We start from the raw sequence: 12,665 nt of genomic DNA, 5'->3' as shown, positions 1-12,665 counted from the left end.
CTTTAATTCATGTAAATAGGCCAAGTAAGCTGTATGGTATTGGTTAGGTTTCAGTATGTGCTGACTGCTGAGTCAATGTTCTTCTCTCGATCGATCGATCGATCGATAGACAGACAGACAGCTATAAATGTATAGAATGAAGGTATAAAGAGGCAGTGAGCACTCTTCTGAACAATCCTTTGATTTTTCCAGAGTTAATTATAACTACCTACAACATTTGGATTTTTTAAGTTATTTCTGAAATAAATTGTTAGGACTAGAGATGTAACTTGGCAGTAGAAAGCTTGTTTAATGTGTAAAAGGTCCTCGTTCACTCCCTAGCATTATGAAAATAAACATATAAAATGTGACATAAAAGAAGATCAAGAACTAAGAAACTATTCCAACACATTCTTGTTTCTACTTTGTGGCCATTTCTGGGGCTTTCTAATTCTTTCCTGCTTAACCCCTCTGACAGGAAATTATAATAAATAGATGTGGCAAAAGCTGCGAGTATCACTGCTAACACTGCTTGCTATTACTGTTAATACTGGCCTTGCATGGTTAATCACTTAACACATACTTACTGTTCCTTGTTCTAATAAAAGTTGACACTTTCTGAGACATTCTGGGCTGTCAATCAGTTCCAAGAGTGCTTTCTCAGCCTCTATTCTTTCTGTGAGATCAGTCCCTACGTAGAGATGAGTACACAATGCTTCCAATTCGGCCAAATTCTTCAGAGGGAGAAAAAAAAAGACATTTGACTTAAATAAAAATAAATAAATATTAGACACAGGAAATGAGATGCAGAAATAATACTTATATACATTCAATCAATATATAGTTATTGTGCAGCAATGACTCGTTAGATATAGTAAAAAAGAGGCATATCTCCTATTTCCCAAATTACTAATTTAAAAATTGAGTTATGCAATGCAACTTAATAGGGAAGATTCTCTCCTTAAGGAGCTCGCAAGGTTATGCCTGAAGAAGAATGACATCTATGCTAAAACATTCAAAACCAAGAATACCTCAAACATAAAGGGCAAACCAGACAGAGAAAAGATTAGAAGGTAGTGGAGGCAAAGAAATAACATTTACAAGGTCTTGAAATAAACCGAATGTACTCATTTCAAGGCATTAAACAGTGGCCAGTAAACAGCCAGGAGATGCCCAATGAAGCTAGAGGCTAGAATGAGCACACACAAGCTGCCCACAGATCAATTTACGCTCTTCAGTTGTTTCCAATCCTACTGCAACCTATAACAAAAGAATTAACGATAATTATATGTAAGCTGACTTGGACCTTCTGAACTCATGGTGCTTCAGGTCAGAATTTTTGATCCTACAATATTTCTAACAACATTCTAGCTAATTATTGCACAGGTTTTTATCTTATAAGCACAAAGACTAATCCTAATCCATTCTGTCTACAAACACAGTATCATCTGATGATATAGAATACAGGGAAACAGTGAACTACCAATTGAATTCAGTTTAAAAGAATCTTGTTAAAGCCGTTGACTAAAACAAAAGATTTGACTTGGGACTTGTATATACTTGACAAAAATATTGGCAGAGATTTCAAAAACAGGTAGCCAAATGAACATAATTCCAAAAGAAATGCCAATTTTGTTCTGGCCTGAATTCTTTTTGTTTTGGTTTGATTTTTTGTTTATTTGTTTTGTTTTTTGAGACAGAGTTTCTCTGTGCAACAGCCCTAGCTGTCCTGGAACTAGCTCTTGTAGACCAGGCTGGTCTCAAACTCACCAAGATCTGATTGCCTCTACCTCCTGAGTACTGGGATTAAAGACGTGCTCCACCTCAGCCCGGATTCTGGCATGAATTTTTATATCCAGTTTACAGCTGCATCAGGCTTCACACCTCTCAAATCCCCAAGCAGCACTAAAAAGGAGACACCATGGCTCCCATCCTTGTTCCCACTTCTCTCTTTGTAGGTCCTTCACATTTCCCAATTCCCTATCTGTGCCACAACCCAGTAGCCAAGACTCGAGAATTTTCCAAAACTAAAGTTTCATATTGATTCATTAAAATAAGGACCCCCACCCAACACAGTGGCACATACCTGTACTCCCACCATCTAGGAGGAGGCAGGAGTACTGCCCTACGTTCATCACTTCACTTAGAGTTAAAGAGGCCAAGATGTACACACATTGTACACTTTATACCACTGTAAGGTAAAGAACTATACCCCTAAAAGACAGGTCTAATTCCTAACCCTCAGAGTCTATGAGGAAAATCTTCATTAGAAATAAGGTCTTTATAAACCTTTAGTTAAGGAATTTGATGAAATCATCATAGATATGGAGTGGGCACTAAATCTAACTCTAAAGTCAATTGCTGGCATCCTTAGATGGAAGGACACAGTTGTACATTTCTATAATCCCAGCATTCAGGAGGCTGACACAGGAAGGCTGAGAGTTCAAGGCCATCCTGGGTTTCATAGGAAATTTCCAAACAAAATAAAAAAGTCTTCTCTCATAGACGGGAGGCCCTGGCCCCCTTTACTGTATAGCAGAACTTTCCCCAGAAATGCATGAAATATAAAGATTGATCACGAAGCTAGGACATTCTGTCCATCAGGGCACCAATACAGGTGGGGACACATGAGTGCCTGCCTGGGACTCTTAGAGCATCATGAACTGTGACAGTAAGACACGGCCCAAAAACACCAAATGTTCTTGGAGGTACCAATGTTCACTTCCCTAAATTGATAAATTGAAACATTAAGTCAGTAAAATATTGCCTTCTTTTCAGATTGTAAACATGTTTTCATTGGAGGATAGAGAAAAACAGAACACTTGGAATAATAAAACCTTTTGCAATTGAAAATGAAAAAAATATCATTTGCACCTTCATAAAACTACTTGCAAAAGTAACTCTCATGAACATGGAAATTGGCCATACTTTTAATGGCCTTTATCACCACTCTCTCTTTAAAAAGGAGTAATTTTCTGGAAAAAGAAAGGGAGAGGAAGATTTTAGATGCAATGAGATACAGAGGAGGGAGCCATAGGAAGACAGGCAGAGACTGGAAAGTCACATCTAAAGCCAGGAAGTACCAAAACTTTGAAAAGCTAGGGTGAAACCTTCAGAAAGAACCAACCCCATTTACCCCAGTCTTCTGGCCTTCAGAACTGAGAATAATTTTGAGTTTTAAGCCACCCCACTTGTGGCATTTGTTACAAAGGATCTAGAAAACCAATATTTAAAATATATAAATGTTAATATTAGTCAAATCAATGATATCTAATTATCCAAAAAAGCCTATTAAGAAACATTGTGGAAAGGTCTGGATCATATTTGCCTTGCTGTATTGATTTAATAAACTTCAAGGCAGAAAGATAGTATATAGTTAAGTGTTCAGTTGACATTATCAATTACCCCTTGTTCAAAGACGTTTCAAATTACTTTTTAAAAAACTTTCAGAATTATTTTATGAGTGTTTTAACATTTATTGTTATGTATATGGGTGTTTTATTTGCATGCACGTCTGTGCATTAGATGTATGCACTGCCTTCAAAAGAGGGCACTGGATCCCCTGGAACTGGAAATACAGTTAGTCATCTTTCTGAGTACTAGGAATCAAACCTAAGTCCTCTGGAAGAGGAGCCAGTGCTCTTAACCACTAAGCCACCTCTCTAGGCCAATATTTTAAATTAACAAATGAAAAGTAGTAAAATATTAAGAGGGGAAAGTTTGAACTTTTATAAAAGATTTAAAGGGTACATCAAGTTTTCTGTTACTGTAATGGTTTAAAAAAATTCTGGTATGTTAAACATTAAACCTTTCCAGACAAAGATTCTTGCTCTGGTAGGAAGGTATGACCCAGACACTACTAACCAACCAATCTTCTGACTAGCATGTGTAGTAATATGGGCGGCGGCAGGGTTGCGACCCCAAACACCCCAGCCGCCTGCCCGACTCGCTTATGCCCCGAAATAATTACACGGACACTGTATTCTTTTAAACACTGCTCTGGCCCATTTCTAATCATCTGTGTAGCGCCCCTAGGTGCGCTTACCGGGAAGATTCTAGCCTAAGTCCATCCTGGGTTGGAGCTTCATAGCGTGCGTCTTCCCTGGAGCAGGTAGCATGGCGTCTCTCTTGCGTCTGCTCCGGAGAGGAGAGCTGCGGAGTCTGACCTCACTTCCTCTTCCTCCCAGCCTTCCCTTCTGTTTACTCCACCCACCTAAGGGTGGGCCTATCAAATGGGCCTAGCAGTTTCTTTATTGCTTAAACAATGAAATCAACAGATTGATATATGACACTCCCACATCACTTCCCCTTTTTCTGTTTAAACAAAAAAAAAAAAAACGAAGGCTTTAACCTTAACATAGCAAAATTACATATAACAGTTATCAAGTAAAAGTTACATCAGAAACATTTATACATATAACAAAATTGACCTTAAAATCCATACCAATGCAAATTATTCATACCTATATCATTTCCCCCTTTAAATGTAAAAGAACATTTATAAACTATATTTGGGAACATGGGCGCAGTTTTTTCTCTCCAAACTGCTTCCTGCTGAATGGGGGCGTCGTTAATCAGATTATTTAGGGTGTAACCTGTGTGCCAGGCTTATCTCAGTTGGCAGTTGAGCAAAGCAATTTTCTGAAGATGTTCACAGCAACCCTTCAGGAGGACGTGGTCCATCATACCAAATCGGAATAGAAGAAATCCATAGAGTCTCATCCTCTGTGAAAACAAAAGAAGACTCTCTCCAAAGCATCATATCCTTAGACCCAAATTCTGAAATTGCAATACCCTTATATCCATTCTGGTTTAGCTTGGCAGCCAATATAATGAAATATCTCTCTGTACTTAGCTCCTTCACAGTCAAAAAATTTAAAGAAAACACAATGTACATAATCCAGACTCTTTGTGAATTTTTCATCTTTACGCGGCTTATTTTTATTTATATCTATAACTATCTGTACTCTGTCTCTTTAAAGACTTTACTTTTACTTTTTTTCTTTTTAAACCATTAACTTTATTCTCTATATTCTTTTTCTTCTCTCTCCCAAGCCTACGTACATTCATCCAACAGTGTGACTCGTTTAGTGGTCTGAATCTGTCCTATTGTGAATCTGTAATTTTTTACTATCCAGGAGCAGTTTTGATTTGCGCCTTTAAATCACTAGGCGCTTAAGAATCTAAGCTGTGACATTCCTAGGTTAACTTTTTGCTTTTTGAGCGTATATCTGTGGACCAGGCTGTCTTTGAACTCTCAGAGATCCGCCTGTCTCTGCCTTCCAGGCATTGGGATTAAAGGTGTTTGCTATTACACCTTGAACTCACAGAGATCTGTTCCTCTCTGCCTTCTAGGCACTGGGATTAAAGGCGTGTGCTACCACACCTTGAAGTCAGAGAAGTTTACTTTAAGAATTTTAACTTTTAGTCTGCATATATTCTAACACTGTAAATCATTTAAAATTTTTCTTTGTCTTTGACATTCTCTTTACTGTATCTCTCTCTCTTTTTCTGACCACAAGAGCCTTTAATTTACCAAGCAATATCAGTAGGACTAAAGGCGTGGCTTTGCCGGCTAGATGTAGCCCATTCCTTAGCTTTTCAGCCTCATGGCTGAGGTACTGGCTGTAGCCATGTTTATAGCATTTCAAGGTCCCTGCCAGCCAGCTAGCTACAACAGACAACACTCAAGTCCTCTCTTGGTAGCCGGCCCTCCTGTCTCAAACAGTCAGAGTTTGCCCTGGCAGGATGGCCCAGAAAGCCGGCATTTTAAAACGCGCAGCTTTTTTCCTGCTATGGCTGAAAACCGAAAAGCATGCGTTCAGCTTTTCGTCAACACCGTTTAAGTGTTTCGTGGCAGGACCTCTTAATGAGCTGCAGGGTTTTGCAGCTGAAGCTGAGTCAGGAAGCCCCTTGGGGCTACCAGGTAGGAGCTGCACTCAGCACTTTAATTCTGAGACTGAGCGTGCAGCACAGAAATTCTTTTCATCCAAGTAACATCCAAATCTGACAGGCAGAGCACTGCGCAGTCTAAAAACACGTCTCTGTATGGCGGCAGGAATCCGCCATGCTCTTCTGCCTGCCTAAGCCTGATTCTGCCTTCTGCCCAGGAGCAGGCGGGAAGCTCTGAGTCATCGCACCGTCTCAGAGCACTCTCCTTCCGATCCCAAGCGGGAACACAAACATAAAGCCAGAGTTTGCACTGGCGGCAAAGCCCCAGGAAGCCGCGCTTTAAAATAACGCAGCTTTTTTTCTGCTGCTGTCGCTGAATCAGGAAATCTCTCTACAGCACGCCACCAACAAACAGCAAAAATCTGTGTTAAACGCTCTCTTCCTTATTTTTAAGCCTTCTCAGGTTTTTTAAGTAGGTTTAGTTAGCCACACGTCTGGGCGTCATTTGTAGTAGTAGGGGCGGCGGCGGGGTTGCGTCCCCAAACACCCCAGCCGCCTGCCCTGCCCGGCTAGCTTATGCCCCAAATAATTACACGGACACTGTATTCTTTTAAACACTGCTCTGGCCCATTTCTAATCATCTGTGTAGCGCCCCTAGGTGCGCTTACCGGGAAGATTCTAGCCTAAGTCCATCCTGGGTTGGAGCTTCATAGCGTGCGTCTTCCCTGGAGCAGGTAGCATGGCGTCTCTCTTGCGTCTGCTCCGGAGAGGAGAGCTGCGGAGTCTGACCTCACTTCCTCTTCCTCCCAGCCTTCCCTTCTGTTTACTCCACCCACCTAAGGGTGGGCCTATCAAATGGGCCTAGCAGTTTCTTTATTGCTTAAACAATGAAATCAACAGATTGATATATGACACTCCCACATCAAGCATGTGGTTTCCCAGAGAACCTATCTACAGTCTTTTATCTTTCTCAGTAGACTGATAAATTTTCATCTTAGTTTCTATAAACTAGTGTCTGAGAATATAGTGAGAATGGCTCAGAAAGGCATGCTGTCCCAATTTACTGACATGTTTGGATTATGAAAGCTTCTAAGGTATAGTGTCAACATTAGAAACACACGTAAATAATAAGTACAATGAGAAGAACCGGATCTGGTAAACATCCAAAGGTAACTAGCAAATATGAACAGAAAGACCCACTGTAAGACCCTAGTGGACAATGATTGGATCTTGCTTTCAGATTAAATACACATCTTCCTAGCCAGCCTTTAATTCCAGCACTCAAAAGGCAGGGACAGGCAGTTGAACTTGAGGCCAGCTGGTCTACATCGTGAATTTCAGGCCAGACAGGGCTAAACAGTGAAACCCTGTCTCCAAAAATGCCAAATTCAAAAACGCCAAAAACAAAGAAAAAACATAAGATCATCACAATTTTATGGACTTATTTCTTTGTATCTGACATGCAATTATTGGCCCCTAAATGTGATTTTTTTTTCTATATAGAAAGTCTTGACTAGTCTCTATCAACAGATGAATACTAAGCAAAAGTCAAGTAACAAAAATATGTTTTCAAGGTGCTTTGTTACTAGAAAGCAGGTCACTAGTTTCTTGGCTGCGTGGAAGGGACAGCAAGGGAGTAAGGAAGGGGAAGGAGAAGGCAGCCAAGGAGGACAGCAAAAAAGCATAAGAGCATAAGGAAACATACATGAACAATGGCTATTTTCATATTTTGGTGAGAATTTCACAGATATATGCATATGCCAAAACTCACTCTATTGCAGTTTAAGCACATGTATTATTACGTGCCATTAAATTTCACTAAAAAAGCTTTTGCTCCAGAAAACAAAAATTGCTAATAATCTTTAAAGAGATAAACCTCAAATATCCCACCACAAGACTCTAAAGTTCATTTCAGTTACTTCCCTATATCTTTCCTGCCTTCTGGGATCAAACTTCATGGCTGTCACTAGTATACACTGCCTTCATTTTGAGGTTGTTTCCTACAAACTAACTGCTCCTCCCTTCTGTTAGTTGAGCATCCCTGAAGGCTTATTCCTGGGCCTCTTGGAACTAATTCTTCCTTCAACAATGAATCAGATATTACATTGGTGCAAAAGGAGTTGCAGGTTTGGATTGTGAATTTTAAATAATTATAGTAGGCTTAAAGCACAATTTTATTAATCAAAATACAAAGTATTAAAAAACAATATATTTTTGCCAATGAGAAATAACTTTATTTACTCCTTTAGATCCATGCTTTGAAATTAGACAAATTCTTAGAAAGCAATTTCCACATTCTGTGGGTTATAGAAGTGGTTTTTTCGTTGTTAAACACTGTCAAGGTACTTGTAGGAGTGGTAGGAAGATGGTAAGAAGTCAGGTGAACATGGTAGATGAGGCAAAAGTACAAAGTTCAATGAATTCAACTATGGAGCACTGATTGTGCAGCATGAAGTTCAGGTTTGTCCTAGAGAAGCAGGCCCTTTATGAACACTGACCAATGCAGCTGTGGGTGCTGCAGCCTTTTGGTGCGCATGTCATGGACTTGCTGAGTACACTTCTCAGATGTCATGGTTTGATCAGAATTCATTGATCACTTAGTACACCAGACAAGCAGCAGACCACCCAACTGTGACTATGACCTTCTTATGGTGCAAGTTTGGCTCTGGAAAGTACTTTGGATTCTCCTCAGTCTAACCACTGAGCTGGTCATCAACAATTGTCATATTTAATTCATTTTTCTGTCACACATCACAGTCTGATCAAGAAATGGTTTATCATTGTTGGGAAGAAAAAGAGATGCACCAATTCAAAACATTTTTCTAAAAAAATGTTCAACCAACTCATGCGGAATCCATTTACCAAGTTTTTCTGCCTTTCCAATTTGCTTCAAATGTCAAATGACCATGAATGGTCCACACTGACTTCTCTGGGAGCTTCTCCTACAGTTGAAAGAGGTTCAGCTTCAATGACTGCTTTCCGTGGATCACTGTCAACTTCTGATAGCCAGCCACACTACTCCTCAACTTCAGGACTCTTAATCCCTTTGCAAACCATACTGAACCACCAACTACAGTTTGTGAGCCAAATGTTCTGTTGAAATTGTCTCTGCTGAGCCGGGCGGTGGTGGCGCACGCCTTTAATCCCAGCACTCGGGAGGCAGAGGCAGGAGGATCTCTGTGAGTTCGAGACCAGCCTGGTCTACAAGAGCTAGTTCCAGGACAGGCTCCAAAACCACAGAGAAACCCTGTCTCGAAAAACAAAAAAAAAAAAAAAAGAAGAAGAAATTGTCTCTGCTGCCATTGATCCATTTTATACTTAAACAAAAAGTCATTCACAAGATGGCTTAGCAGGTAGCCGGAACTCATGAAAAAGGAGAACCTACTCCTCAAAGCTGTAGTTTACCCTCCTCACATGTGCCATAGCGCACACACAGTAATTGTGGTAGTTTGTATGTAAGTGCCCCCATAAGTTCATAGGGAGTGACAATTTATAAGGTGTGGCACTGCTGGAGTACGTGTGGCCTTTTTGGAGGATTGTGTCACTGTGGAGGTGGGCTTTGAGGTCTCATATGCTCAAGTCATACCAGTGTCTCAGTTCACTTCCTTTGGCCTACTGATCAAGATGTAGAATTCTCAGCTACCTTTCTAGCACCATGTCTGCCTGCGTGTCAACATTTTCTACTGTGAGAACAATGAACTAAACCTTCTGAACTATAAGTCAGCCCCAATTAAATGTTCCCTCTTTGTAGGAGTTGCCGTGGTCATGGTGTCTCTTCACGGCAATAGCAACCCTAAGACAGTAATAAACAACTAAAATTTTTTAAATCACTCAATTTGCTTTTTGTCTTCATCATTTCCATAATATAAATCAAAAACAAACAGTAATGTCACAAGCAAAAAGCATGCAGTGAGAAATACCTATTAAAATGATTTACAACATAACCACATGTGTTAAGAATATCAAATGACATATTTCCACAATGCAAAACTACAGTACTTCTGCAACAACCAAATCGTTCTTTAGGTGCCTCACAGTTTACCAGAGTATTCTCATCTTTTCTTAAGTCAATTCTGATAACCAGACTCCTACCAACTACGTAAGTTGAGAGGGCACGTGCATGTAGGCTGCACAAGAGTCATTTAGTAAACAGGCAAAACTAAGCCAATGACAAGTCTACATGTAACAGGCACCTCCCTCATCATCTGCCATTCTTCAGTCACTGTCTACCTGCCACCAATGTCTAATTCCTACTTTTAACCTACACACACACACACAGCCAACCAGCAGAAACCAAACTAAACATGTCTCCAGCAGATCTCTACTCCAAGTGTCCTTTTCCAGTGGTGCTGGAGCTCCAGGCCAGTACCTAGATTCACAAGCTTCATGCTGTCTTCTGTTTTCCCTCTCCTTTGATCCTCTGGCAATCGGGGTGAGGTAGCCACTAGTGCAATATAAACTCCCAGGAATCTACAAGGGTAACACCAGCTAAGATTCCTAGTAATGCAGGACATGGAGCCTGAACCAGCCATCTTCTGTAACCAGGCAAGGCCTCAGGTGGAGGGACTGAAGCACAAACTCAGCCACAATACCTTCCACCTACAATTTGTTCTGCCTGTAAGATGTGCTGGGGTGAAGGTGGTGTAGACTTTGTGCAAGTGGTCAACCAAAGACTGGTCCCGCTTAAGATCCATGCCACAAAAGGGATCCCACACCTGACACTGTCTGGGGAGTGCCAGGACCCAGAGGATGGATAGCCCAAAGCCCTAGGAATGAACCAATGAAACGATTCCTAATGATATTCTGCTCTACTCATAGACCAGAGTCTAGCATAGTTGTGTAACTTGGAGTTCTTGGGGGACTCCTAACAGAGGGAGGAGGGGCTGGGGCTGTCTCTGATTCTTTAGGCTGCTTTTGGGACCCTGTTCCTCCTCCTGGGTGGCCTCATCCAGCCTTAATGAGGAGACATGCCTAGTCTTATTGGAACTCGATAAGCCATGTTTGGATGATATCCCTGGGAAGCCTGCCCTTTTCACAAGGAAAATGGAAGTGAAGTGGATGGGGGTGGGAGGGCAGATAAGGTGGAAGGGGACTGGGAGGAGAGGTTAGAGGGGAAACTGCAGTTAGAATATGAGAGAAGAAAAAAAATTTTAAAAAAAGTGATTGTGGTGGTTTGAAAGGAAATGTCCACCAAAGGGAGTAATTCTACTAGGAAGTATGGCCTTGTTGGAGCAGGTGAAGTCTTGTTGGAGGAAGTGTGTCACTGTGGGTCTCATATATGCTCAAGAGACCACCCGGTGTCACAGACCACTTCCTGTTGCCTGCAAGTCAAGATGTAGTACACTCAGCTTCTTCTCCAGCACCATGTCTGCCTGCACATCACCATGTCACAGCATGATAATGGACTAAATCTAAAAATGTACGTTACCCCAATTAAATGTTTTTTCCTTTGTAAGTGTTGCCATGGTCATGGTGTCTCTTCACAGCCAAAGAAACCTTAAGACAGAAGTCTTGCCCAAAAAGCAGTCTGGCCTTTGCCCTCAATTTCTGGTAGATAATCTGTCATAGTTGACAGCAGTTATATTTTTAATACAAGCACTGACCATACCTAGTCACAGGTATGGTTTTGGCTTAGGGTGATGATTTGGGATCACAGGTTACCAGTGGAAATCAAAATTATCAGTCATGTCTAAGTAATGCATCTTCAATAAACACTGTGGGTACTAGAGAGTAGGTGAGCCTTCCCACCTTACAGTGGTACATGCAACATGGATGCCAGGAGAATATCCTATCCCGAGGACAAAAGATGTATTTTAGAATCTTCAGATTATCCTCTATGTGTCTCCCTTTAGCCAATCTTCTTTCCCTATAAAGAATCACAATTACGAATTCGATAATTTTGATAATTGATCATTTTGATGAACTCCATGAGCCCTACTGAGAAACTGACAGACCTCTGGGTGGCTGTGGGAAATCCCTGAATTTGCTGTTGGTGGCAGGAGGACTTTTATGGACTGTGGCCAGCTCCAGGTACACAGCAATTTCCTTTACTCATCCAGCTCTACCAACTGCTTCTCTGTGAAGATCCCACTAATACTCAAACATTGGGGCAATTAAGGAAATGTTCCAATATGGCTTCCAATGCCCTGGACTTCTCCAGAGGCTGCTTAGGAATGAAAGGAACGTGTCAGAGTAAACACTGGTCCAATGAGTGAGCACAAGCTTTGGGATCTGACACTCCCTTACTGAGTGATCACTGCTTTCCCCAAGTCTCACTGCTGAAACTACAGAGAAAACATCAGAAACCACCGTGAACTTCAGACAAGCCACCTTTCCCAAACCACTGCTCATCACGCTAACACTGTGCATCCCCCACTCATGTCTAGAGTCAATCCCCAGCCGAAGTAGGGATTAGAAGACTAGCTACCGGTCTCTGATTCCAGAACCATTCAGAGAGCAAACCACTCAAGTCCACTAAGCTTTCACGGTATCATAGCTAGGCTACTTATTCCCGATTCTGTTGTTCCTTGTTGTGCTCCCCAACCTGGACCTCCTCCTCAAAGACAACCCAGATCCATTTCTTCTTTGGAGACAAGAATACACCCTAACTCACTGGCTCCAAACAAGGATGCTTGTGACTGAACTGACTGTAGGGAATGATGCTGTCCTCTGCCTTCCAGAAAGTCAGGACATGGATTCAAGGCTAAAAACCAGTCCACACAGGCAGCATTGCCCTGGGGACATTTATGTCAATTACCAAGTGGGAAAAAGACACTAAAGCAATGCCCTAAAAA

At 41.3% G+C, this 12,665-nt stretch overlaps 1 protein-coding gene across 5 annotated transcripts in view; it reads right to left on the bottom strand.

Moving 5' to 3' along the window:
- Positions 1–12,665, bottom strand: part of Ranbp17 (RAN binding protein 17) — a 335,330-nt gene that overhangs the window by 321,176 nt on the left and 1,489 nt on the right. For 4 of the 5 annotated variants that reach the window (XM_075941352.1, XM_075941353.1, XM_075941350.1 and 1 more), the window contains exon 2: positions 567–713. In XM_075941352.1, coding sequence (XP_075797467.1) covers positions 567–713 — 147 coding nt within the window. Of the gene's footprint in view, positions 1–566; positions 714–11,619; positions 11,689–12,665 lie in introns of those variants that run through there. The other variant, XM_075941351.1, reaches the window with a different exon arrangement.

Source organism: Microtus pennsylvanicus, chromosome 11, assembly GCF_037038515.1.
Source record: "Microtus pennsylvanicus isolate mMicPen1 chromosome 11, mMicPen1.hap1, whole genome shotgun sequence".
NCBI lineage: Eukaryota > Metazoa > Chordata > Mammalia > Rodentia > Cricetidae > Microtus > Microtus pennsylvanicus.
Note: the sequence above shows the minus strand (reverse complement) of the source record. Positions and strands in the feature narration are given on the sequence as shown.